The 27,957-nt window shown below is 53.1% G+C and overlaps 1 protein-coding gene, 1 long non-coding RNA gene and 1 pseudogene across 4 annotated transcripts; 1 reads left to right on the top strand and 2 right to left on the bottom strand.

Moving 5' to 3' along the window:
- LOC108963803 (zinc finger protein 271-like) overlaps positions 1 to 25,646 on the top strand; it is a 30,602-nt pseudogene extending 4,956 nt beyond the window's left edge.
- LOC108963802 (uncharacterized) lies at positions 2,365 to 7,497 on the bottom strand. 2 transcript variants are annotated; one of them, XR_007779713.1, is made up of 3 exons: positions 5,825 to 7,497; positions 3,581 to 3,646; positions 2,365 to 3,433 (listed from the first exon to the last, which is right to left on the bottom strand). It is a non-coding gene; the product is annotated as an uncharacterized LOC108963802 (long non-coding RNA). The 2 variants fall into 2 exon arrangements; XR_007779712.1 differs by lacking the exon at positions 5,825 to 7,497 and having other exon boundaries at positions 3,581 to 5,706.
- Positions 25,647 to 25,781: 135 nt separating the features above from the next.
- On the bottom strand, positions 25,782 to 27,957 carry LOC127060518 (zinc finger protein 436-like). Of its 2 annotated transcripts, XM_050984192.1 has the most exons (3): positions 27,866 to 27,957; positions 26,540 to 26,606; positions 25,782 to 26,386 (listed from the first exon to the last, which is right to left on the bottom strand). In XM_050984192.1, exons 2-3 carry the CDS (start codon positions 26,547 to 26,549, stop codon positions 25,917 to 25,919), a joined length of 480 nt encoding a protein of 159 aa, XP_050840149.1. In that variant the 5' UTR covers positions 26,550 to 26,606; positions 27,866 to 27,957; the 3' UTR covers positions 25,782 to 25,916. The 2 variants fall into 2 exon arrangements, with proteins under 2 accessions (XP_050840149.1, XP_050840150.1); XM_050984193.1 differs by lacking the exon at positions 26,540 to 26,606.

The raw sequence follows: 27,957 nt of genomic DNA on the forward strand, positions 1-27,957 counted from the left end.
ACACAGCGTTTTTCACAGGCCCATTTGCATTTGGTCGGGGGCTTCTCACTGGGGCTCGGAACGCCTGACTCCCCCTGCAGGTGCCAGCGGCGTGGGGGAGGTGGCTCCCTGAGGTGCTGTCTCTGGCCAAGGCCTGGAGGGGGTGAGGGTAGTGCCGAGGAGCAGAGATCAGGAGCACTGTTGGTTGCATCACCGCGGCGGGAGGCGCAGTGGACGGCAGACATTGCTCGCTTGTTCTGGGGAATGAGGACGCCCAGATCTAGAATGAAGATTTCCAGGAAAGCTTCTCCTTACCAGCAGCCATCATGTGCCGGTGGTTCTGGGGGGAGGGGGAGGAGGCGTTCGGTCACTCCTGCTGCCAAGGCACTGGCAGCATGGTGGAGGCGGGCTGTGAGAACAAAGGTCCCGCCCCGCGGGCTGGGTCTGGGCTGTTTGGCTCGTTTCTCTGGGCCAGGGCCTCTGCCACGCTCGCTGCTGGGTTTGGGGGCTTTGATCCCCCTGCCTGGACCCAGGCCACTGTTCTGTGGGCCGGGTCTGGGGTCCTTGGTCCACCCACCGGGACCAGGGCCAGGGCCCCCGCAGCGTCCTACCACCCGCTGTTGCTGTTTCCCTTTCTAAGAAAAAGAAAAAGAAATTAATAAATACAATAAAAAGGTGGAAAGAGCTAGCTAGCTCAAAGTGCTGGAAAGCCACAAGTCAGCCTCAGCCCAAGTGGTTCAATTAAGGGCTGTGGCTAGGGCAGAATTTTTTTCAATATTGTTTGATAATTATCAATGGATTTCTAAATAATTGTTGATGATTTTTCTTTAGGAGTTCTTTGTTTCAGGATTCTGCAAATCTGTTTCAGGACCAAAAGGGACCTTTCAGAGATGTCAAAGAGCAACATCTCCAGTCTATGGACCTTCTCCTGATACTCAGCTGTTTGGACTTGAAACAGTGAACATTTTTTGCATTGTAGTTTGGGTTTCTGATAATGTAAGCCTTTTGTTAGTGATATGATAGAAGTTGATGTTCTACAGGTAAAGAATCTCCTTGATCATTCCACATCAGCACTTGATTGAGGTTTTGATTGGCAGCAGATAAAAACCTCTGGAGACGTGTTTGTTCTCTCTTCTGCATGGGCCTAGCAGAAGAATTACAAACACAGTTTCTTTTTATTTTTAATTAAGTAAAAAAGGGTGAAATATGGCAGTCATATTTTCTGGAAAAATCCCCTTGCCAGGATTCTTCCCCTGGGAAGCTGAGAAGCCTCAGAGAAAAAGGAAAACAATATTATCTCCTTTGCTTCTCCTGTGTTTTGCTGCTTTGGAATGTGGTTGGAGACGGTTTATCCAACAGGTGGTTGTTTCATTGGTTTCTGCTGTGAGCTTTTACTTATTGGCCAATTACAGCCAAGCTGTGTCCAGGCTTTGGAAAGAGTCACAAGTTTTTCATTAGTATCCTTTAGCCTTCTGTAAGTATCCTTTCTGTATTCTTTAGTATAGTTTAGTATTCTCTAATAAAATATAGTATCATAAAGTAAAACATTGGGCTTCTAAGAAGAAAGAGTCAGATCCATCATTCCTTCCTTCGTCTGGGAACCCCACAAATACAAGACTATATAACAAAGTTACTTTAACAAATGGTCCCAGCCCATATTTGATCCCAGTCCAGTTAATCCCAGCCTGTGTGGTCCTGATCCATATGGTCCCAGTCCACAGGATCCCAGTCCATATTTGATCCCAGCCTGTGTGGTCCTGCACACACTCCCAGGGTCAGGAATTCCAGTTCCCAGCCAGTAAAAAAAGGTTCCTGCCCTTGAATTTCTTTCCTATCCTCTCAACTATTTATAATAAAATTATAAATCATTAATTTATAATTAAAATGAAATAAATTATAATAAACATGAAATTTAATAATTTCAAGTCTTCCTTTCAATACTCCAATAATGATTCAAGCTAAAACAATAACTATTACTATAACGCTACCAATAAATATAAATAAATTATATGCCAGGAAATACCTTTCAAGTTTTAACTCAATAACTAATATATTTGAGATAAAAACTAAAACAACTAACATACAATCTAACACACATTAGTTAAACAATTCATATTACAAATATACTACACACAAAACCAAACATCGCTATAATTTCTCATACATTTTAACTAAACAATTAAACTCTAATAACATCCTTAAGTGCTCTAAAAAAATGAAAATTCTTTTTTAAAAATTAATTGGCTGTGGGTGGTTTTATTAGGATATCGGTTTTTGGACTGCTTGGGTTAGATGATTTTAAAAATGGGATTTTTATAGGAATTGAATCAGCTGAGAAGGTGGCACTCTGCAAACAGGACGGACTGAAAATGAGCAGGACAGAAATCAGTAACTCTGAAAGTTTTATTTGCTATCAAATACATCCCACCCAGCCAGCCCCACACAATCCCCATCCCACTGCTCCAAACTGGGATCCCACTTCTCCCAATCTCCTCCCAACTCCATCTTTGCCTGGCAGCTGTGGAATGGAGTGAGTTTGGCCTCGGACAGAGCTTTTGTGAGGAGGGAACAAGCAATTTGAGGTGGGAATGAGCCCTTTTGAGTTAAAATTCAGTCGTTTTCAGTGGGATTTGAGTAGTTTTGAGGTGAAAGATCGATCCCTCTTGGCTTTTGGACTGCAAAGATACGGAGAAGTGAAAAAGATTAAAGCCAAACCAAAAGGAAAACCAGCCAGATGTGTTCACAACATGGATTGCATGGAATGTGGGGTACCAGGGCTGTGCCCAACATGACTCCTCTCCAGTGGGGGATGGAGCTGGAGCAGCGCACGAAGCTCTTCCCACACTCGGGGCACTCACAGGGCTTCCCTTACTGGTGCGTCCGTTGGTGTTGGGTCAAGTGAAAGCTCCTAGAAAAGCTCTTCCCACGTTTCCCACATTCTTAGGGCCTCTCCTCAGTGTGGATGCGTCGGTGCATGACAAGATTGCTATGTCACCTGAAGCCCTGCCCGCAGTTGGGGCAGTGGAAGGGCCTCTCCTCTGTGCGCCTGCGCTGGTGCTTGAAGAGATCAGAGCTGGTCTGAAACCTCTTCCTGCATTGATCCCACTCAATGGGCTGTTCACTAGTGTGGATCCTCTGGTGATTGATCAGGTTGGACCTCCCCTGAAGCTCTTCCCACATTCCAAGCACTTTTGGGGCTTCTCCCCACCATGGAGCTGCTCATGAAGCACCAGCTCCGAGCTCTGGCTCCATCTCCGGCCGCTTTCCCAGCCCAGGCTGGCTCTTTCCCCCTCAGATCCCTGTGATCTGCGTTTGCAGCCCCTCCTCGTGTGGGATCTCCGGAGCTTTTCCTCCCCATTGGGTTCCTGCACCGTGGAGCCACTCAAAACGGCCTCTTCCACCAGGTTCTGCCGTGGGGATTTGTCCTCCCTGCTCTCCATGCTCAGCTCCTGCTCTGGGGGAGGAAGGACAAGAACAGGATGGGATTTGCCTCCGTGCCACAGGCAAGGGGATGGAGATCTCCCCAGGGCTGTCCTGCAGCCAGGGGCCGTGATGGGCTGGGAGATGGAGCAGCACAGAGGGGAAAGGGGAGCCTCCTCACCTGCCTTGGTATCCCAGGGCATCTTCCTCTTCTTCACAGCCTCCCAAGGGCTGGGAGTGAGAAATTCTGGTTTGGGGAAACCAAGGGTTGAGCACGTGGACTTTGAAGGTCCCTCTGCTCAAGGCCATCTCTACAAGTCACCAGCCATCTGGGCTCCAGAAAAGCCTCCCAAACACCAAGGTTCAGGCCTGAAAAAGTCTCCCAGGAGTTCCCCATCCCCCGTCCCTCCCCTTTGGTGTTTGGGGTACCCACTGTGGCCCAGCACCTAGGGGTCATGGCTGTGTTGGGGGGTCCCCCGTTCTCCTCGGTGCCCGCCCTCGCCAGGCTGCTGGCAGTCCCAGCAATCCCAAAAGCTCCCCCCTCTTTGCTCTCCCCATTTCAGGATGCTGGGGCTGTTTGGGCTCCCAGGCTCCCTTCTCCCCTCATTCTCTGCTCGGGGCTGCAGGGGCTCCAAGCAGTCCCCCCTGCCCCTCTCCAGGCTCTGAGGCTCCCGCCAACGGCGGCGCTCCCCCCTCTCTGGGCTCCCCACTTTGGGCTCCTGGGGGACACAGGGCTCTGCTCCTCCAGGCTGCCTCTGCTGGCAGTCGCCGCCGCCACCCCCTGATGTCCCCCCGAAGGGCCTTTTCCACTCAGCCTTGTACTTCATTCTCCAAACATCCCCCAAAAAACCCAACTGGGAGGAACTGGGTGTGACTGGTTACATGCTGGGGGTGATTGGAAACAACTGGCATTGAGTGCGACCACACTGAGGCTGACTGGCAGTGGTTCTGACCTAATGGGATCATACTGGAAGGAACTGGGACTGACTGGGAACATGCGGAAGGGAACTGGGCTACACTCGGAGATACTTGGAGGGAGTGGAACAAAAGTGAGGGTGAAAGAGAGCAACTGGAACCATGTGGAGCTCAACTGCTTCATACTGGCAGGGACTGGGAGCACACTGGGTCAGCTTTGGATCATACTGGGAGGGAATGGACTAATACTGGGAGTATCTGAGAGTGACTGGGAACACACCCTGCACATCATCCCCCACACTGGGCCTGACTGGGAGCAACTGGGAGCACGCTGGGAACAAATGGCATTGTACTGGGACTGAGTGTGTTGATCCAGGAAGCAACTGGAACCATGCTGGAGGCAGCTGGGACCATACTGGGAAAGACTGGAAGCAACTGGGATTATACTGGGACCACACTGGGAGGACTGGTGTGTGACTGGGATCAAACTGGAGCTTACTGGGATCATACTGGGGTTGAAAGGGAGTGACTGGGATCACACTTTGGGCTACGGGGAGCAGCAAAGAGAAACTGGGATCATGCTCAAGCAAATTGCAGGAACTGGGAAGGACTGGATGCAGGCTGGAGGCAACTGGGATATTCTGGGCATGACTGGGGGATCATACTGGGATAACGAACACCTCACTGGGGCCACTGGCAGTGCCTGGAAATGACTACAGACATGCTGGGGGCAACTGGGATATACTGGGAGTGTCTGTAACCATACTGGGGTGACTGGAACCACACTGAGATCAACCAAGACCATGCTGGGAAGAACTGGGACCATGCTGGGGGCAACTGGGAGTGAGTGGGACCATGCCAGAAGGGACTGGGATCATCTGGGGAGTGACTGCGACCACACTGGGAACAGCTGGGAACATGCTGGGGACAACTCAGACCACACTTGGGGCAACTGGGCATGGCTGGGACCCTGCTGGGAAGGACTGGGACTATTCAAGGGGCAACTGGGATCATAATGGGAGCTACTGGGACCAACTGGAACTATGCCGGGGGCAACTGGGATCACGCTTGAATCACACTGGAAGCAGATGAGTGCAGGCTGGGTGAGATCGGGATCACACTGAGGGTGACTGGAATCATACTGGGATTGACTGGGAGTATCTGAGACCATATGGGGGCGTCACTGGGACCAAACTAGGAGCAACTGGGAATGTGGTGGGGGAACTGGGAACACACTGGGAACAAGTGGTAGTGACTGGGACCCTGCTGGGAGTGACTGGGCTCATACTGGGAGTGCCGAGGAAACTGGAAGCACATGGAGGGACCAACTGGGCACATATTGGGAGCAGCCACTGCAGACCACAGGACCCCCCAAAAACACCTCCCGGGGCCCCCCGAGGGCCATCCGCGGCTCGGCTTTGGAGCCCTGCCTGCTCCAAACAACCCCCAAAAAAACCCCAAACCCGGCACCCCCCGGCAGATTTGGGCCGAGCTCCCCCTCCCCGGGCACCTGCGGGATGGGGGGCGATGGTCCTGGGGCTGCGGCCACTCCAGGGCTCCCTCTCTCCTGCTCCAGCTGTTTCCTGCTGTCCCTCGGCCTCTTCCTCCCTCTCTCCTCCTCCTCCCCCATTCCCAAAGGCCGAACCCTGAGGGGAAAGGGGCCGAGGAAAGGGCGGGAACCGTGAGGGGAAAGGGGCAGGGCCAAGCGGACCCGCGGTTCTGAAAGAGCCCGGTTTGCTTTAAAATCACCCAAAAAGGGCCTCAAATGCAGCTGAAATCCACCAGGTTTGGCCTAAAATCAGACAAATGGACCCAAAAGTGCCCAAATTCTTTTACAACCCATAAAAAAAACCTAAATTAATCCTAAATTCTATGAAATGGGCTCAGATCCACCCTAAATGTGCCTAGTTTGGCCTAAAATAACCCAAATGAGTTTAAAATCTACCCTAAAACCCACTTGGTTTCAAATAAAATCAGCCACAGTGACTTAAAATCACCAGACTGGCTTGAAACGCTCACAGTGGAACTTAAAATCACCCCCAGAAGGCTTGGCTCGAACTAAAATTAACCAAAGAGGCCCGAAATCATCCAAAAGGATCAAAAATCAATTTTAAAACTGCCCAGTTTATTCTAAAATTATCAAAACTGGCCTAAACCCCTCCAGATTTGGCCCAAAATCAGCCAAAAGGGCCTAAAATCCACCCTGAATGGCTGGGAGTCCCTGCCAGGGATCTGAGCCCAGCCTAACCCTGCCCAGGCTGGCCCAAAACGCCCCCAAGGGGCCGAGCCTGAGGCCCAGCCCGGGATGGGCTCCGGGCTCGCTCCGGGCCCTCCGCCTTCGCTCCGGGCAGTTTTGGCCGCGGCCCCGGACGGGCCTGGGCGGGACTGGGAGGGACTGGGAGGGCTGGGCAGGACTGGGGGAGTCTGCTGGGAGTTTGGGGGAGTTATTGGGGTTTTTGGAGAGAGTGATTGAGGTTGGGGGAATTGGGGAATTTTGGGGGCTTTAGGTTTTGGGGGTTTGGCTTTTGGAGTTTCTTACAGGAACTTTTGTGGGGGGTGTTTTTATGGAGGTTTTGGAAGGTTTTTTGAAATTTTTGGGATTTTATTTTAGGAGGAGTTATTGGGCTTTTTTGGGATTTTTGTTGGGATGTCGTCGTGTGGGGATTTTTCATTCTTGCCAGGGTTTCTTTACGTCTTGGTAGGATTTTGTGTGACTTTTTTTGGTTTTGGGGACATCTGCGGAGGATTTGTGGAGCTTAATTGGGATTTTGGGGAGGTTGTAGGGATTTCAAGACGCTTTGTGGGCTTTTATTTGGATTCTAGGGTGTTCTAACAGGATTTTGTGAGATTTAATTGGGATATTGTGGGTTTTATTTGGTCTTTTGGGGGTTTAAATGAGATTTTGGTGCCTCTCAGCCTTTCCCCACACCCAGGGACACCCCACAGACCAGCCAAGGCCCCACAAAATTCCACTAAAAACCCCCAAAGACCCCCCCGAATTACAATAGGATCCTCCAAAAACCCAGAGAATCCCACAAAATCCCAGTGGAACCCACCAAAATTTAAAAATACTCCCAAAAATTTCAATGAATACCCCCCAAAAACCAACCCCACTGCAAAACCCAATAAAATCCCTCAAAATCCAAAGCCCCCCAAATCCACAAGTCCCCCCCCAAAACCCAATAATTCTCCCCTGAACAACAAAATCCCCAAAAGCCCAAAAAAGCCACCACCAGATCCCTAAAAACCCTCCCCAAAATCCCCCAAACCCCCCCCAGACTCACTGGGGCCGTCCTGGATCAGGGGACACCGGCCGGTGGAACAGGAGCCACTTGAGGGGGCCCTCGGAGCTTTTTGGGGAGGGGGCACCATGGGAGACCCCCCAAAACGCGGGGGGGAACCCCTGCTGTGCCCCACCCCCCCCCAAAACCCCACACCCCGGTTCAGGGTGGGCCTGGGACCCCCCGGGACCCCCAAATCTCCCCCAGGTCCCCTTCCAGGAACCCCAAACCCCCCAGAGTCCCCCAGGGTCGGCCCAGGACCCCCTGAGAGCCCCCAGACCCCAATCGGGCCCAGACCAGGATGTCCCCTGAGACCCCACCAGACCCTTCCCAAGACCCCACCCAGGACCCTTCCAGATCCCTCCCCAAACCCAACTCAGGCTCCCCTAGACCCGCCCCCCCCAATCCGCTCAGGACCTCTCCCCAAAACCCCCCAGGACCCACCCCCGCCTCCCCGATCCCCCCTCAGGTCCCTCCCGCACCTCTCCCAAGCCCAGCGGGTCCCGCCGCCGGCGGGGAACGGGGCGCAGCTTCTGGCTCGCCTCTGATTGGCCGGAGCGGCGCGGAAAAGGCGGGCGTTGCTGAGGGGAGCCGCGCTGTGATTGAATGGTTCGGGATCGTGCAGCGCGGCCATTGGTTGATGGGGGGCGGTGCGCGCTGCTATTGGCTGGCAGCCTGCGCACGCAGCCGCGGCGGGAGATTGCAAGAGGAGAGTGGCAGAGAAGGAGGTGAGGTGGGGTCGGGGGGAAACTGGGGGGGTTTGGGGCGGGTTTGGGGCGGGTTTGAGGAGAAATGGGGGATTTTTGGAAGCATTGACGGGAAATAGAGGGGTGTGCGGTAGGTTTGGGGGGGGAATGAGGGGGTGTGAGGGGGCTTTGGTGGGTCTGAACCTGCTTTCAGAGCTTGGGGGAGTCTTGAGAGGGTCTGGCGCTTTCTCAGGTGGGTTTAGGGAGATCTGAGGGGAATTGGGAGGGTCTGTGGGGATTTTGGGGGATGGTGAGGGAATCTGGGGGGAATTTGGGGAGTCTGAGGGGATTTCCTAGGGTTTGGGGGGAATTGAGGGGTCTGAGGGGGATTTGGGGCAGTCTGATGGATTTGGGGTGGTCTCAGGTGGGTCTGGGTTGACCCAGAATTTAGGGTAGAGCTGGGGGGTGGGTCTGAGGGTCCTGGAGAGCATTTGGGTGTCCGGAGTGGTCCTGGGCCAACCTTGGGGGGGCTCCGGGGGGTTTGGGGTTCCTGGAGTGGTCCTGAGGGATATTTGGGCATCCCAGGGAGTCCCAGGCCCACCCTGAACCGGGGTCTGGGGGTCTCAGGGGGAGGGGGCACAACAACCTCAGGGGGAGGTTCCCCCTCCCCAGTTTTGGGGGGTCTCCCATGGTTCTCCCCTCCCCAAAAAGCTCAGAGGGTCCCCTGAAGTGGCTCCTGTTCCACCGGCTGGTGCCCCCCAGTCCAGGAGTGTGGGAGTTTCTGGGGAGATTTGTGGTTATTTTGGGAGAGTTTTGAGAAGGTTTTTGGGGATTCGGGGGTGGCTTTTTTAGGCTTTGGGAGATTTTATTGGCAGTTTAGGGGGAATTATTTGGTTTTGAGGGGGGTTACAGGATTTTGGGGTGTTTTGTGGATTTGGGGGGTTTTAGATTTTGGTGGATTTCAAGAGGGTTTTGGGGGGTTTCTTGGAGTTGGATTTATTGAAATTTTTGGGAGTTTTTTTAATTTTGGTGGGTTCCACTGGGAATTTGTGGGATTCTCAGGGGTTTTGGAGGGTATTTTGGAATTTCTTGTGTTGTTAGGTCAATTTAGGAGATTTCTGTCAAAACGGGATGGATTTTAGGCTCATTTGGGTGATTTTAGGCCAAAGCAGGTACATTCAGGGTGGATTTGAAGCCCATTTTGGAGATTAAGGATTGATTTTAGGCCATTTGAGGGAAGTGTAAACAAGTTTGGGAAATTTTGGGCCCCTTTGGTTGGATTTTAGACCCCTTTGGATAATTTTAATCCTGTTTGGCTGATTTTAGGCCAAACCTGGTGGATTTCAGCTGCATTTGAGGCCCTTTTGGGTGATTTTAAACCAAACCGGGCCCTTTTAGAACCGCGGGTCCCCTTGGCCCGGCCCCTTTCCCCTCACGGTTCCCGCCCTTTCCTCGCCCCCTTTCCCCTCAGGGTTCGGCCTTTGGGAATGGGGGAGGAGGAGGAGGGAGGGAGGAAGAGGCTGAGCGACAGCAGGAAACAGCTGGAGCAGGAGAGAGGGAATCCTGAAGTCGTTGCAGCCCTGGGACCATCACCCCCCATCCCGCAGGTGCCCAGGGAGGGGGAGCTCGGCCCAAATCTGCCGGGGGGGGGCCGGGTTTGGGGTTTTTTTGTGGGGGATGTTTGGAGCTGGCAGGGCTCCAAAGCTGAGCCGCAGATGGCCCTCGGGGGGACATCGGGGGTCCCTGGGAGGTGTTTCTGGAGGGTCCTGGTGCCTTCAGGGGCTGCTCCCACTCTAAGCACAGTTGGTCCCTCCATGTGCTTCCAGTTTCCTCGGCACTCCCAGTATGAGCCCAGTCTCTCCCAGCTGGGCCCCAGTCACTCCCACTTGTTCCCAGTGTGTTCCCAGTTCCACCAGCAAAATCCCAGTCGCTCCCAGTTTGGTCCCAGTCACCACCCATATGGTTTCAGACACACCCAGCACATCCCAGTTGCCCTGAACATTCTTGTAGTCATTCCCAGGCACTCCCAGTTACCTCAGTGTGGCTCCCTTGCCCCCAGTATTATTCCAGTTGCTCCCAGTTCCTCTAATTCTGTCCCCAGTTGGCTCCCAGCATGGGCCTAGGAGCTCCCAGTAACCCCCAGTCAGGGTCCAATCACACCCACTCTAATCCCAGTCTGATTGTAGCCACTCCCAGTATGATCCCAGTCACTTGCCGTCGAATTCCTGTAGCTCCCAGTCTTATGCCAGTGCCCCCAGTGTGATCCCAGTGACTCCCTGTCTCTCCCAGTATATCCCAGTCAGCCCCAGCATGCTGCCAGTCGCCGCCACTTTCTCCCAGTTGCTTTCAGCACAATTCCAGTTGCTCACAGCTACTCCTTGTCAATCCCAGTATGATCCCAGTGTGATCCCAGTATGATCCCAGTGTGATCCCAGTTGCTCCCAGCATAATCCCAGTCCCTCTCAGCAGGGTCCCAGTCATGCCCAGTTGCCTCCAGAGTAGATTCAGTTTCCCCAAGCATTGTCTCAGTTGACCCCAGCATGATCCCAGCTGTTCCCAGTGTGGTTCCAGTCCCCCCAGTATGGTTAGAGACGCTCCCAGTATGTTTTAGTTACCTCAGAATGATCCGAGTCTTACCCAGTTACTCCCAGTTTGCTCTAGCATAATCCCAGTTTCTATCTGTTGCTCAAAGTGTGTTCCCAGTTGCTCCCAGTATGATCCCAGTTTCCCCGGGTGTAGTCTTAGTCCTCTCATCATGGTTCCAGTACCTTGCAGCTCATCCAAGTTGCTCCCAGTATGTTCACATTTTCCTCCCAGTATGGGTCCATAAACTCCCAGTAACCACCAGTCAGGATCCATTCACACCCAGTATAATCCCAGTATGATGGTAGCCACTCCCAGTATGATCCCAGTCACTTGCAGGCTAATCCCAGTTGCTCCCAGGCACTCCCAGTCTGATGCCAGTGCCCCCAGTGTGATCCCAGTTTCTCCCAGTATGGGCCCAGCTGTTTCCAGTGTGCTTCCATCACTCCTTTATGGTTACAGACACTCCCAGTATGGTCCCAGTTGAACCCAGTTACCCTTGAATAGTCCCAGTCACTCCCCAGATGATCCCAGTCCCTCCCAGCATGGTCCCACTCACTCCCAGTTGCCCCCAGTGTAGTCCCAGTTATTCCCAGTGTGGTTCCAGTCCCTCCAGTATGGTTACAGACACTCCCAGTATGGTCCCAGTTGAACCCAGTTACCCTTGAATAGTCCCAGTCACTCCCCAGATGATACCAGTCACTCCCAGCATGGTCCCAGTTGCCCCCAGCATGGTCCCAGTTGTTCCCAGTGTGATTCCAGTCCCTCCAGTATGGTTACAGACACTCCCAGTATATCCCAGTACCCCCAGCATGTCTGTAGCCACTTCCAGGCACTGCCAATGGCCCCAGTAAGGTGTTAGTTATCCCAGTATAATCCCCCAGTCATGCCCAGAATATCCCAGTTGCCTCCAGCATGCATCCAGTCCTTCCCAGTTGCTCCAGTTTGCTTGCAGCATGATCCCATCTTCTCTCAGTTGCTCCCAGTAGCCCAAAGTGTGATCCCAGTCACTCCATTTCAACCGCAGTGTGATCCCAGTCACATGCCAGCCCTCCCAGTGTGGTCCCAGTATAATCCCAGTTGCTTCCAGTCTCTCTCAGTATGGTCCCAGCTGCCTCCAGCATGGTTCCAATTGCTTCCTAGCTTAACCCAGTCACTCCCAGTATGATGCTATTTGCTGCCAGCGTGCTCCTGGTTGCTCCTAGTCAAGGCCCAGTATGGGGGATGCTGTGCAGGGTGTGTTCCCAGTCACTCTCAGATACTCCCAGTATTAGTCCAGTCCCTCCCAGTATGATCTAAAGATGAGTCCAGTGTGCTCCCAGTCCCTGCCACTAGGAACCAGTTGTGCTCCACAGGTTCCCGTTGCTCTCATTTCCTCTGACTTTCGTTCCAGTCACTCCCAATGTAGTCCAGTTCCTTCCAGCACGTTCCCAGTCACTCCCAGTTCCTCCCAGTTGGGGTTTTTGGGGGCAGGATCTTTGGAGAATGAAGAAGTGCAACGCTGAGTGGAAAAGGCCCCTTGGGGGGACATCGGGGGGTGCCGGTGGCAACTGCTGGCAGAGGCAGCCTGGAGGAGCAGAGTCCTGTGTCCCCCAGGAGCCCAAAGTGGGGAGCCCAGAGAGGGGGGAGCGCCACCATTGGCGGGAGCCTCAGGAGCCTGGAGAGGGGCAGGGGGGACTCCTTGGAGCCGCTGCAGCCCAGAGCAGAGAATGAGGGGAGAAGGGAGCCTGGGAGCCCAAACAGCCCCGGCATCCTGAAATGGGGAGAGCAAAGAGGGGGGAGCTTTTGGGATTGCTGGGACTGCCAGCAGCCTGGGCAGGGTGGGCACCAAGGAGAAGGGGGACCCGCAACCCAAGCGTGACCCCAACAGCTGGGACATGGGGGGAAACCCTGAACACCAGAGGGAAGGGACGAGGGACAGGGCATTCCTGTGAGGCTTTTTCTGGGCTGAATCTTGGTGTTTGGGAGGTTTTTCTGGAGTGCATATGGCCTGTGGTTTGTAGAGATGGGGTTGGGCAGAGGGACCTTCAAACCGAATGTGCTAACCCCTTGTTTACCTCATACCAGCATTTCCCATTCCCAGCCCTTGTGAGGCTGCAAGGAAGATGCCCCTGCACACTAAAGCAGGTGAGGAGGAAGTCAGTGCCCCTTTCCCCCTCTGTGCTGCTCCATCTCCCAGCCCAGCATGGCCCCCGGCTCCAGGACAGCCCTGGGGGATCTCCTTCCCCCTGCCTGTGGCACAGAGGCAAATCCCATCCTGTCCTTGTCCTTCCTCCCCCAGAGCAGGAGCTGAGCATGGAGAGCAGGGAGGACAAATCCCCGCGGCAGAACCTGGTGGAAAAGGCCATTTTGAGCGGCTCCACGGCGCAGGAACCCAACGGGGAGGAAAAGCCCTGGAGATGCCGCACAAGGAGGGGCTGCAAACGCAGATCACAGGGATCTGAGGGGGAAAGAGCCAGCCTGGGCAGGGAAGGCAGCTGGAGATCAAGTCAGAGCTCAGAGCTGGTGCTCCCTGAGCAGTTCCATGATGGGGAGAAGCCCCACAAGTGCTTGGAGTGTGGGAAGAGCTTCAGGTGGAGCTCCGACCTGATTGTGCACCAGAGGACCCACACTGGGGAACGGCCCTATGAGTGTGGGGAGTGTGGTAAGAGCTTCATGCAGAAGTCTGACCTGATCAGGCACCAGAGGATCCACACTGGGGAACGGCCCTACGAGTGTGATCAATGCAGGAAGAGGTTTCACACCAGCTCCCGTCTCCTCAAGCACCAGCGCACGCACACAGAGGAGAGGCCCTTCCGCTGCCCCGACTGTGGGCAGGGCTTCAGGCGAAACACCCGTCTTGTCAGGCACCGACGCATCCACACTGGGGAGAGGCCCCATGAGTGTGAGGAATGTGGGAAGAGCTACAACCGGGGCTCCACCCTGATCAGCCACCAGCGCATCCACACTGGGGAGAGGCCCTATAAGTGTTCCAAGTGTGGGAAGAGGTTTCAGACCAGCTCCCATCTTGTCCGGCACTATCAGGTTCACACAGAAGAGAGGCCCTTCCTCTGCCCCGACTGTGGGAAGGGATTCAGGGACAACTCCGCCCTCATCACCCACCGGCGCATCCACACTGGGGAGAGGCCCTACAAGTGTCCCCAGTGTGGGAAGAGCTTCTCAGACAGATCTAACCTGAGCCGACACCAACGGAGGCACCGGTAAGGGAAGTCCTGCGAGTGCCTAGAGTGCGGGAAGAGCTTTGTGTGCTGCTCCAGCTCCATCCCCCACTGGAGGAGCCACTTTGGGAACAGCCCTGGTGCCCCGCATTCCATGATCCATGCTGGGAACACACCTGGCTGCTTCTCATTTTGGTCTGGCCTCAATTTTCTTGTGCCTCATCTTCATCCCTTAAAAACTCCCAAAACAGGCTAAATGAAGGAAATTGATCAAATATATCTGAACTCCCACCATTTCTCAGGTGTTTGAGGGGGAATTTAGGATCTGGGGACACATTCTGTGTGGAGTGCCCCTGTTGCTAAAAGGCAGGAATTTGATCTCACCCCTCTTGTGTTACTAAGAACTCCTCCCCTGACCCAAACCCCAACTCCATCCCTAGGATTCCATATAAAAACCCCACGGCCCTGCCTTTGCCCTGTCTTTTGGGGTCAGAAATGGATTCTGGAGCTCTCTGAAACCAAGACCCGTCTCGTTTGTTCCTGGCACCAGCAGATGCAGCATCCCTGGACACCATGAACTCAGCTGCAACAATTCTGGGGTATTTGTGGGTTCTAGGAGGATTTTGGGCAGTGTTCTCCATCTCTTTGCACTCCAAAAGCCAAGAGGGATCGATCCCTCAAAACCACTCAAATCCCACTGAAAACAACTGAATTTTAACCCATAAAGGCCCGATAGCAGCTCCAATTTCTTGTTCCCTTGTCAAAAACACTCAATCCCAGGCCAAACTCACTCCATTCCACAGCTGCCAGGGTGAGTTGGGTTTGGGAAGGGATTGGGAGAAGTGGGATCCCGATTTGGAGCGGTGGGATGGGGATTGTGTGGGGCTTGGTGTGTGGGATGTATTTGATAGCAAATAAAACTTTCAGAGTTACTGATTTCTGTCCTGTTCATTTTCTGTCAGTTCTGTTTGCAGAGTGCTGCCTTCTCAGCTGATTCAATTCCTATAAAAATCCAATTTTTAAAGTCATCCAACCCAAACAATCCAAAAACCAATATCCAAACGAAACAACCCACCCGCAATTAAATTTTTAAAAATTTTAATTTTTTTTAATAGTTAAGTATGGTATTAAAGTTTAATTTTTGGGTAAAATGTGTGAGAAATTATAGTGGTGTTTGGTTTTGTGTTTAGTATATTTATAATATGAATTGTTTTACTAAGGTGTGTTAGATGCATGTAAGTTTTTTTAGATATTTTTTATCTAAAGTACATTAGTCATCGAGTTAAAACTTTCCAAAGTTATTTCTTGGTATATAATTTATTTATAGTTACTGGTGATGTTATAGTAATAGTTATTGCTGTTTTGGGTTGTATCATTATTGGAGTATTGTAAGTAAGAGTTGAATTCATTTTCATTATTACTATTTAATTGTAATTATTATTTATTTATTTATAATTTCATTCTAAATTTTTGAGGTGACAGGAGGGAAGTTCAAGGGCAGGAACATTTTTTCCTGCTTTGGAACTGGAATTCCAGATCCTGGAAGTGTGTGCAGGACCACACAGACTGGGATCAAATATGGACTGGGATCCTGTGGGTTCGGGCTGCACAGAGTGGGACCATATGGATCAGGACCACCCAGACTGGGATCAACTGGACTGGGATCAAATATGGGCTGGGATCACATGGATGGAGATTCCATGGACGGGGATCACATGGAATGGGATCCGAGGGATCAGAACCCTCCAGACTGGGATAGCCTGGAGTGGGATAAATATGGAGTGGGATCAACTTGACTGGGATCCTAGGGACTGGGACCATATCGATCAGGACCACACAGACTGGGATCAACTTGTCAGGGATCAAATATGGTCTGGGACCATTTTTAAAATAACTTTGTTATATAGTTTTTATTCCTGCTGTTAATTAAGCTCAGTGAAATAGCTGCTTGTGTTAAAAAATGCCTGCTGGGATGGGATAACATCCAGTGCACACAGGATGAGGACACCTGTACAGATCTGCCAACTATCAGCACTCCCCATCTGAAGGCAGAGTGGACCAAAGCCCAAAAACTGGAGGTGATAAAGAGAAGGAGCCAAAACCACAGCCAAGAAACACACATGCTCTGAAAAGGCAGACCCAAGGAGGGGCCATGTAGAACAGTTCCTGGAATATGTAAAGTAGTTTATGGATATGCACGAGGGTCTATGAATATGCAACAGGCTGGAGTAAGGGAAAAGGTATTTTAGGGGGATCCCCGAAGGTAACAGGGTGCTCCTGGCTGATTGCCAAGATGCACCTGGCTGTAAAAACCTTTGCTCCATGGTCCTGGTCTCCCACTGTCCTTTATTAAACTTTTTACATTTTCACAGGAGGGTGAACGTGTTTTTCACAGGCAGCTTCACAGAAACTGGAAAATGTGGGGGTTCCCAGGAGGGGGCATTGCTGATCCAGGGCATCGAGACTCTGCCTGCAATCATCCATAACCGCCCCAAAGGAGCCTCCAGGGCTTCACCCTCCATGAGCTGCAGCAGACGTGTTGGGAAAGGTGACAAGAGCCCGTGGAATGGTCCTTGTTGCAGGCAGATTAGCCACTTGTAGCTCTTCAAAACTCCCTCCTGTGAAAAGTGAAAAAACTTAAACTGTTCCTTGTAGCCGCTGGCTACGAGGCGACCTGGTTCTGGAGTACGGCACGGTGACCCAAATACAGAGTCACTCGGTCCATGTGCTGCGGACACCAATGTGGTGGATAGCAAATGGCGTTTATTCAAAGGTTTCAGGGGTATTTATGGCCTAGGTAGTTTGTGTCACTTCCTCTGCCCTTGTCCTGGGTGCAGCCAAGGTCAGACTGAAGGTGAGGAGGGGTCTTCCTGTCTACGCGTAACAGCCCGAGATCTTCCGGCCGCAATCCCTAACTCTCCCACATTTCCCCCCCCACCATGATTAGTAAAAATCTCATAAAGTTATAAAATGTAAAGGTTACAAAATTTCATGGGTTAGTAGGATTAATGTAAAATCGTGTGTTAGTAACTTTAGCATGCTTTAAAGTAATTGTCGGCGCTCGAGAAACAAAATGTTTGCCGTTTCTAAATGCCTTTTAACGAATAACACTAGTTTGTTTAATATGCAAGGCCCGAAGATTAGGGTTAGTAAGATTATAGTGATTGGGCCTATTAGGGTAGAAATCAGCGTGGTGAGCCATGGAGACTGGTTGAACCATGACTCGAACCAGCCCTGTTGAGCTTCTCTGTCCATTTTTCTCTGGTTCAGCCGGTTTCTCAGTTCGGCCATGGAGTCCCTGACGACTCCGGTGTGGTCTGCGTAGAAGCAGCATTCCTCTTTCAAGGCAGCACACAGGCCCCCCTGCTGCATGAACAAGAGGTCCAGTCCTCTCCTATTTTGGAGGACAACTTCTGAGAGTGAGGAAAGGGATTTTTCCAGCGAAGAGATGGACTTCTCGATCCTTTGCAGGTCCTCATCGATGGTCATTTGCAGTTGGGACAGTCCTTGGTGTTTGGTCGCTAGGGCTGAGACGCCTGTGGCTGTTCCAGCTGCTCCTAGGCCGAGCAGCATGGCTATAGTTAAACCTGTCAATATTTCTCTTTTGTGGAGACGGCTGGTTTGTTCGAAGAGGTAGTACACTTCTTCGTCTGAGTGGTACAGGACTCTAGGAACAATCAGAACTTGGACACAAAAGTCGTTAGAGTGATCGAATTTGTCAAGGAGTACACATGGGCTTACTCCGGATCGGTGACAGACCCACATCCCTGATGCAGCTGGGATCACCCACTGGAACTTCCCTCCCTTAAGTTTGCCAAATTCTTTGCAGACACTGCCCGTCTGCCTCGCCAAGGTTGCATTGCCGAAGCATTTGCCTTGGCCCGTAACCTGACTCAGGGTAATGCCTCTACGGGGGGTGTCCCATCTGCATTGGCGTGGATTGTTTGACTTTGAGAAGATGAATGGGAGATCGAAGGCAACACCTTCGTAAAATGGGGGTTGTGCATCATAGCATAACCAGCATGATTCTGTGAAGTTTGGGTTGGACTGATTTAATTATATGAAGGTAGCATTTAGCACGTTTATGAATGAATTGGAAAGGTTCGGTTCCGCTAGGAGACTGGATGGGGAGACTAGTTCTGACTTCTGCGTATCGGGGATAGCACTACTGTTAACTGTGATCTCTTCCCTGGGTTTGCTTGCTACTAGAACCGGATTGGGTCTGACTGATTGGGACATAGAGGCTGGGAGTCTGATAATTTGCACATTCACCCACTCTTTTGACCCTTGGACGGCTACTGTCCATGTTCTGCCCGTGGTCCAGCTGGGGTGATTTGGCTGTAAAACTGTCATGTTGTAGTTAGTGCATTTCCGAAATTTGGGGATTTTATGACTGTTTCGATGGAAATTTCCATGGAAAAAGAAGGGTGTTTTGCAGCCAGTGGGTGCCCAGGTGAACTGCAAGAACCTGTCGGGCTCTTGTGGATCCCACCCTGGCCCTGACGGTCTGGCATCTGTAACAATGGTTTCGCAGCCCCAATGCCCACAGTATCCCCACCCTGGGTGATTGCAGTAGCTTTTCCTGGGTTTGAGGCTGGACACCAGTAGGTTAGGTATGTTTGTGTGACGTGCGGGGAAGAAGGGTCTACCTTTGGTCGTCCCGGAAACAAGTCGGTAAAGCGGAGTATGAAGGATGGTGTGTTTGTTGTGGTGACTCCTTTGAGCACCTTGCCACTGCTAAGGTGTCGCATGACCCACCTGAATGGCTGATGAGGGTAGTGGTCTGGGCTGGCTTGCCCTCTGGCGACAAGCCCCAACAGCAAAATCACACAGAAATACCGTTGATGTCTGAGTCTCACCCGCGCGGCTCTCTCGGGCGCTGCCGGACGGCTTGGTGGTCCGTCCTCTGGAACGGGGATGTACGCGTCACGAGGACGCCCCACGAGCATGTCCTGTAAACAGAAACTCACAGCTCTCATCAGTCTCATTCTGCTCATGGTTAAGATCGGGTTTGATTGACTTAAGCGGACACCATTTAATGTGCCCGTCCTTTTTGACAGCCGCATATCCCCGCCCCGTGAGCACCAATCTCCAACCTTGTTCCCACTGCCCCAGTTCGTTTTTGATCACCACCTGCGGGCCCTCCTCTAATGCTCGAGGTGCCCAGTGTTTCTGAGCTGGACTGTTTGTTTCATCCCCCCTAGGGTATTGATTTAACGCTAGCAGCGCAGTTGCCAGGATGCGCGCTTGGTCACTCGGGAGAATGGCATTGGAGAAGCTTTCTGCCTTTGCTAGCACTTTTAGCTTAGCTTTCAGAGTCTGGTTTGCTCTTTCGACGATGGCTTGTCCGGTGCTGTTGTATGGGATGCCCTGCACCAAGGCGATGTTCCATTTCGAGGCGAATGTCTGGACTGCCTTTGAGATGAAGTTTGGGCCGTTGTCTGTTTTGATTTGCTTTGGAACCCCAAGCCATGCCATGGCTGTCAGCCAATGTTGGATGGTTGCTTTGGAGTCCGTCTTGAGATGCTGTGTGGCCACAATCATGCCGCTGTACGTATCTACAGTAACTGCGAGCCACGCTCGAGGTTTCAACAGCTGGCATAAGGTAAAGTCTGTTTGCCACACTTCCGAGGCTTTGAGACCTCTGGGGTTGACACCACTCGACCACAGTGGCAACTTCTGGCAGTGAGGGCACGTTGCGACGACGTGCTTTGCGTCTGCAGTAGAGATTCCGCACTTTTTCGCAAGCGCTTTTGCTCCGACGTGAAGGGTTTCGTGCAACTGACGAGCTTCTTTCAGCGTCCATACGCCCTTTGCTGCGGCGTCAGTTTTGTCATTGCCTATCTGGTAGAACCCTTTGATCGGGTCGTGGCTGTTGACGTGGATGACTGATATAGTGCCTTTCCGTGAATAGAGTGCTTCCTCCAGCATCGTTGCCACTGGGGACACTGACACGCCTGGTCCGGACATGGCTAGGCAGAGTTTTGCCACAAATATGGAGTCAGTCACAATGTTAAGGTGTTCCTCTGGGAACAGTCCGCACGCTAGTGCCACAGCTGCTGCTTCAAGCTGTTGGACTGAAAGCGTAGGGTCGGTTGCCTTGACACATTGCCACTGTTCTTCTGACTGCCACACTGCTGCCGCGGTGGAGGTCTGCGATGATGCGTCCGTGAAGATGGTTGGTCCTGCCTGTGGTCGATCGATCACCTTGGGTGGAGGTCGATATCGATGACCGTGAGCAGCCGAGTCCAAGGGGGTTTCCTGCGTAGCGAATTTCTCCTCCAAAGCCTGTGAGGGCTATGGCTAGGTACTCCGATATTGTTGTTGACTGCGCAGAGAGCTGTTTGCAGAGAGGCAAGCTTATCTTGGACAGCTCGATGCCTAGATGTCTTAGGGTGAGTTTCCTGCCTTTCATGATGAGGTTGCTGAGGCACTCGACTCCCGGGGAAAAGGCTCGTGACGGTTTCCCCAAGACCACCCATAGTATCGGTTGGGCCTTGTCAGGGGGTCCTTGGGCTAAGGCTCCCACTCCCCCCTTTTTTGTAAAGTGGACATACAGATCGACTGGAGCACTTGAATCCCATCTGGTGAGCATGCTCCCTGACATCTGACGTTCGATGAAGTCGAGCGAGCTTGTCGCTTCTGGTGTCAGGGTTTTCTGCTCCCATGGGTTCTTCCCTTTCAAGAGGTCATTTAGAGGGTCCATGACCTCGGGAGGAATCAAGACGATGTTGCGGAGCCACTGCAAGGACCCTACCAGCTGTTACATGTCGTGCAGCGTCTTGACATCCCGGCGGATTTTCATCTGGGGAGGGGTTACGTAGGAACTTGTGATTCCCACTCCTAGGAAGGTCACACATGGTCCCTTTTTTATTTTTGCACTCGCCACCTCAAAGCCATTCGTCTTCAGGGTCTCGGAGACGGTTGAAACCAGCTGGTCCACTTGTCTCGTGGTTGGTGCTGCGATCAGGATGTCGTCCATGTACTGCACGATGGTTACCATTGGATTGCTTTGCCGGACAGGTGCTAGCGCTCGGTCCACGGTAATTTGGCAGATGGTAGGGGAGTTGAGCATTCCCTGTGGAAGCATCCTCCATTGGAAGCGTAGGTTAGGCCGCTGGCTGTTTGGGAAGACGATGGAAAAGGCGAAACGCTCTTTGTCGTCTTCATGCAGGGGGATAGAAAAGAAGCAGTCTTTGATGTCGAGCACTGCACAGGGTTGTCCTCTCGGTATCATTGAGCTCATGGGTAGTGATGTTTGGACAGGTCCCATAGGCTGGATTCGCTTGTTCACCTCCCGCAAGTCGTGTAGGAGACGGAAGCCTTCACCAGACCGCTTAGGTATCACGAAAATTGGAGTGTTCCATGGACTTGTGGAGGGTTCTATGTGATTCTTGTGTAATTCACGGCTAACCAACTCAAGGAGGGCAGTTATTCGAGGCTTTGACAGGGGCCACTGATCGACCCACACTGGGTCAGCTGATTTCCAAGTCAGCTTGATGGGCAATGGTGGGTATGCTACAGTGGCTCCTAAAGTAAATTTGTCACCCTAACATCCAGCAGGGCAAGGGCATCTCTTCCCAGTAAGGGGGGACAGTCCGACATCACATATGTAGTGAGGGTGATGGTTCTTCCCGGTCCTCTCTCGGTGCAGAGGGTTATTGCCACTGCTTGGGCGCTCTTGTGGGCTCGGGACAGCCCTCCATCTCCGCCCACCATGCGGGCTGCTTCTAGCTTCCATGGTCGAGGCCAATGTATGCCTGGGATGACGGTGACGTCTGACCCTGTGTCCACCCAAAAGGGAAGGCAGATGGCCGAGTCGTCCGAGCTGTTGTGGAGACGACACACTGCCCACGTGATCAGTGGGTGCTTGCCCACCTTCGCGGCAACGGCCACCCACGGGTCCCGTTCCCATGCTTTCATGGCCAAAGCCACCCAGGAACCTCTTCCCCAAGGGGCTGTTTGTGGTATTCCTGAGGCGCAGGTGGGTTCGGTTGGACCATTGGCTGGGCAGCAAAGTTGGACATTCCCTGAGGGGTTGGCAGTGGTGGGCACAGGAACCCTGTGCCCCATTGAGGGTTGCTGTAGCTGGGCCGTTGCACGTTCCCAGTGGGAAGAGGCTGGATACGGCCCGGCTGCCTCCTCCCTCTGCCGTTTCCCTGATGCTTGGATCTGCATTCCTTAGCTACATGCCCTTTCCTACCGCATACCCAGCACGGTCCCTGAGGTTTCCCCTGATGTGGGGGAGCAGCTGCTGATGGGTGTCCTAACCGGGGACAGGTTATCGTCACGTGCCCACCCTGGCCACACTTAATGCATGCCATGACACTCGTTATTGCAGTGTGAACTGCTGCTTGGATGGGAGCAAGGTGCTCCTCCTTAGCTACATGCCTGATCATGGCAGCTGTGTTAGATCCCTGTGGCAGTGATCTTAAAATGTCCTTTGTGGCTGAGTTACATTGTTGGCGTAGGCACTCTGCTAGCACTGGACCTTTTGCCTCTGAGGGTAATGTGGAGGCGTCCAAGGCTGACTGCAGACGGTCCACAAACTGAGTGAAGCTTTCACTCTCACTCTGTTTTATTGTAGTCCAAGGTGAAGGCTTGGCTACTACTTTAGAGGCAACACGGATGGCTTCTCGGGCTGCCCGAGTTGTTGTCATAATCTCTGGGGCCCTCAGGCCTTCTGCCTGTGCCTGGGGGGTAATCATTGCAGGGTCTGTGCCCATTAGCCTCTGTATCCTGGAGCCATGCCGTGGGTGGTCTGCCCCTGTTACCAGGGCTAGCTGTTTAGCACAGTTATCTTCCCACTCCTGCTTAAATAAAATCATCCCTGCCCCATCAAAAATCATTCGGCAGGTCTGCTTAATATCAAAAGGTAGCAGGTCGTCCCCCCCAAAAACGCCATCAATGAGAGTTGAAACCATTGCAGAATTAATCCCCTTATCCGCGATCGCTTTTGTAATCGCCTGCACGTCTTTCGGGTTTACCGGAGAATAGAATCTTTGGTTCCCGCCGGGTCCCCCCACCCGGACCGGAAACACCAGTTTCGATGACGGGGCCCACTCTGCGCACGCAATTTTTATTTTCCGCCAGTCTGTAAGTGGGGTTCGATCTTTCTCTGATGTCCCCTTTACCCATGCGGGAGCGCTGCGGCTAATTGCCTTGCGTGCCGCTGATGTTCTTTTGTTAGAACTCGAGTCTGAGTCGGAGCTCCCCGACCCCCGCTCCGAGTCCTCCGGATCGGAGCTCGACTCCGAGTCCCAGTCGGAAGTCGACTGCTCGGAGACTTCCGGTCTGCTGCGCCTTTTTCTCGGGCTCCGACCCCGCCCCTTCTTGCGGGGGTCGGACCGTTCCCTCCCCCTGGGGTCCCCCCGCCTCCTGCTGGGGGAGGTCCTTGCCCTATAAGGACCGAAAGTGAGCTGAGCGCTCTGATTGGTCATACGCTCCTGTGCGGGGGCCGCCCCGATCCCCCGCTCGCCCGCACATGCGTTGTTAAGCGAGCTGACTCCGTTTCCGCCCCGCTCGGGTTCCTTTCTGCCCTGAGTACACGCCTCCCCGCCATTTTCAAACGCATATGGAGGGGGTGCATTCCTGTCCTCCCCTTCGGGGCTCGGCGGTTTCGCCGCCGCCCTCGCCTCCTCCGTGAGTCCCTGCCAAAACGACCGCGCGTTCTCCCCCCCCGCCGATGGTAATCCGATCTGCTCGGAGGGGTCCGGCGTTCGCGGCTTTTCGCTGCCGGTTTGTTCTAAGACCTCCGCGGTTTGTGTCGCCGCGGCCACCCCCAGCTGCGGCGTGGCCAGCAACCACGCTTTCGCAGCTTGCCAGGTGTCCTGCTCATTTCTTGCCTTTTGCAAGGCTTGCACAACCCTGCCCCATGACTTAAGAGCTTTTCCCGAGCCACAGGACATCGTTTCTTCAGCTAAAGCCTTAGTAAAATGGTCCCATTTCTCCGGATGGAGAATATCCACAGGGCTATCTATCGCCTCTAATTTAATAAGCCTCGAAATAGTGAGGCATAAATCCTTGAGTTTGCATTCTATTCCCCACTGAACATGCATTTGGGTTACGACTTTCGCAACGGCTTCCATGTCTCTCGCTGGTCCGGGAGCATCCTCCCCGCCGCACTAGACCTGCTGTGCGGCCGCTGCCCCTTGTCCAGGTGACTCCCGCACCCCGGGTGCTGGTACCCGGAGTTTAGGCACCAATATGTAGCCGCTGGCTACGAGGCGACCTGGTTCTGGAGTACGGCACGGTGACCCAAATACAGAGTCACTCGGTCCATGTGCTGCGGACACCAATGTGGTGGATAGCAAATGGCGTTTATTCAAAGGTTTCAGGGGTATTTATGGCCTAGGTAGTTTGTGTCACTTCCTCTGCCCTTGTCCTGGGTGCAGCCAAGGTCAGACTGAAGGTGAGGAGGGGTCTTCCTGTCTACGCGTAACAGCCCGAGATCTTCCGGCCGCAATCCCTAACTCTCCCATATTCCTAAATATGAAAAACACGTTCACTCTTCTGTGAAAATGTAAAAAGTTCAATAAAGGACAGTGGGAGACCAGGACCATGGAGCAAAGGTTATTACGGCTGGGTGCATCTTGGCACTCAGCCAGGAGCACCTGTTACCTTCGGGGATCCCCCTGAAATACCTTTTCCCTTACATTTTTTGTGGGCAGGGCTTCAGGCACAACTCCCATGTTGTCAGGCACCGACAAATCCATACTGGGGAGAGGCCCTACGAGTGTGGGGAGTGTGGGAAGAGCTTCAGCCAGAGCTCCACCCTGATCAATCACCAGAGGACCCACACTCGGGAATGGCCCCATGAGTGTGGGGAGTGTGGGAAGAGCTTCAGCCAGCATTCCACCCTGATCATCCACCAAAAGACCCACACTGGGGAGAGGCCCTATGAGTGTTCCAAGTGTGGGAAGAGGTTTCGGATCAAATCCCATCTCCTCCAGCACTTTCTGAGTCACACAGAGGAGAGGCCCTTCCACTGCCCCGACTGCGGGAAGGGATTCAAGTACAACTCCCACCTCGTCACCCACCGGCGCATCCACACTGGGGAGAGGCCCTACAAGTGTCCCCAGTGTGGGAAGAGCTTCTCACGGAGCTCTCACTTGACCCAACACCAACGGAGGCACCAGTAAGGGAAGCCCTGCGAGTGCCCCGAGTGTGGGAAGAGCTTCGTGCACTGCTCCAGCTCCATCCCCCACTGGAGGAGCCACGTTAGGCAGAGCTCTGGAGACCCACATTCCTGTGATCCATGCTGGGAACACACCTGGCTGCTTGTCCATTGGTTTGGCCTCAGTTTTTTTCTCCATCTGTCTGTAGTCCAAAAGCCAAGAGGGATCGATCTGTCATCTCAAAACCACACAAATCCCACTGAAAATAACTGAATTTTAACCCAAAAGGGCTCAATTCTACTTCAAATTGCTTGTTCCCTCTACAAAAAAAGTCGTCCCCGGCCAAACTCACTCCATTCCACAGCTGCCAGGCTGAGATGGAGTTGGGAGGAGATTGGGAGAAGTGGGATCCCAATTGGGAGCGGTGGGATGGGGATTGTGTGGGGCTGCCTGGGTGGGATGTATTTGATAGCAAATAAAACTTTCAGAGTTGCTGATTTCTGTTCTGTTCATTTTCTGTCAGTTCTGTTTGCAGAGTGCCACCTTCTCAGCTGATTCAATTCCTATAAAAATCCCATTTTTAAAGTCATCCAAACCAAACAATCCAAAAACCAATATCCAAACAAAACAACCCACCCGCAATTAAATTTTTAAAAATTTTAATTTTTTTTAATAGTTAAGGATGGTATTAAAGTTTAATTTTTTGGTTAAAATGTATGAGAAATTATAGTGGTGTTTGGTTTTGTGCTTAGTTTATTTATAATATGAATTGTTTAACTAAGATGTGTTAGATCCCCCCCCACAGTCGGGGCAGCGGAAGGGCCTCTCCGCTGTGTGCGTGCGCTGGTGCCGGAGGAGATTGGAGCTGGTGTGAAACCTCTTCCTGCACTGATCACACTCGTAGGGCCGTTCCCCGGTGTGGGTCCTCTGGTGCCTGATCAGGCTGGAGTTCCACCTGAAGCTCTTCCCACACTCCCCACACGTGTGGGGCTTCTCCCCATCACAGACCTGCTCATGGAGCACCAGGTCCGAGCTCTGGCTCCATCTCCGGCTGCCTTCCCGGCCCAGGCTGGCTCTTTCCCCCTCAGATCCCTGTGATCTGCGTTTGCAGCCCCTCCTCGTGAAGCATCTCCGGGGCTTTTCCTCCCCGTTGGCTTCCTGCGCCGTGGAGCCACTCAAAACGGCCTCTGCCACCAGGTTCTGCCCCGGGGATTTGTCCTCCCTGCTCTCCATGCTCAGCTCCTGCTCTGGGGGAGGAAGGACAAGGACAGGATGGGATTTGCCTCTCTGCCTCAGGCAAGGGGAAGGAGATCCCCTCAGGGCTGTCCTGCAGCTGGGGCTGTGCCGGGCTGGGAGATGGAGCAGCACAGAGGGGAAAGGGGCACTGACTTCCTCCTCACCTGCCTGCATGTCTCAGAGGCATCTTCCTCTTCCTCACAGCCTCCCAGGGGTTGGCAATGGGAAATCCTGGTGTGGGGAAAACAAGGGATGAGATGTTTGTAGGGACGTCAGGGGTGGGACAGTCGGGAGGGACGGAGACCAGAGTTCTCTGCAGCCAGGTCGGGGAACTTGGGGTTCATTGCCAAGGGCCTGGGCACAGGGGCCCTGCTGGGAGCTGCCAGCCACAGCTCAGAGCAGGCCCGAGAGAAGGGAGTGGGAGAGAGGATGAGAGGGTGAGAGAGGAAGAGGGCAAGAGCTGAAGAGAGTAAGGTTCCCATTACAGCAGAATCAATCTTCTCCTGTGTTGAATATTCTATTTCTCACTCACCAATCCAGTACAAGATACAAATCCTATAGCATTTACATACAGCCTATAAGAATCATTACATCACCAAACCGTGTTACATTTTAAACCCTAAAAACTCCTATTTGGACCCCTTCTGCTGAGCTAGCAGGGTCTGCTCTGGCCCCTGGACATGTCTGCAAGCAGAGGGAATTCTTTCTTCACAAGGGGATTACATTCCATTGTTTTCCAGTATTTTAGTAACTAAGGTATCTCAAAGCTTGCTTTCATTTCAATATGGCTTATAATTTCTGTATTTTCAAAATCTTTTGTCAGATAATCAGATTTATAAGGCTTTCCTGCTTCATCTTCCCAAACACATACTGAGTTTGAAGGTCCCACTGCCCAAATCTGCCTCTACAAGTCACTGGCCATCTGGGCTCCAGAAAACCTCCCAAATACCAAGATTCAGCCCAGAAAAAGCCTCCCAGGAGTTCCCCATCCCCGTGCCTCCACTCTGGTGTTCGGGGTTTCCCCCTGTCCCACATGCTGGGGTCACGCTTGGATTGGGGGTCCCCCTTCTCCTTGGTGCCCACCCTGCCCAGGCTGCTGGCAGTCCCAGCAATCCCAAAAGCTCCCCCCTCTTCGCTCTCCACATTCTGGGATGGCTGTTTGGGGTCCTGGGCTCCCTTCTCCCCTCATTCTCTGCTCTGGGCTGAAGGGGCTCCAAGGAGTCCCCCCTGCCCCTCTCCAGGCTCTTGAGGCTCCCGCCAATGGCGGCGCTCCCCCCTCTCTGGGCTCCCCACTTTGGGCTCCTGGGGGACACAGGGCTCTGCTCCTCCAGGCTGCCTCTGCCGCCAGCCGCCACCGCCACCCCACGATGTCCCCCCGAGGGGCTTTTTCCGCTAAGCCTTGGACTTCTCCATTCTCCAAACATCCCCCGAAAAAACCCCACCCAAGCACCCCCCGGGATATCTGGGCCGAGCTCCCCCTCCCCGCTCACCTGCGCCATGGGGGGGGCGATGATCCCACAGGTGGGGGCTGCGAATTCAGGCAGGACTCGAGCGCGTGGTTCCGCCTGCTCAGCCCTGATCC

The sequence above is a fragment of the Serinus canaria genome, chromosome 25 (genome assembly GCF_022539315.1).
Source record: "Serinus canaria isolate serCan28SL12 chromosome 25, serCan2020, whole genome shotgun sequence".
Lineage (NCBI taxonomy): Eukaryota > Metazoa > Chordata > Aves > Passeriformes > Fringillidae > Serinus > Serinus canaria.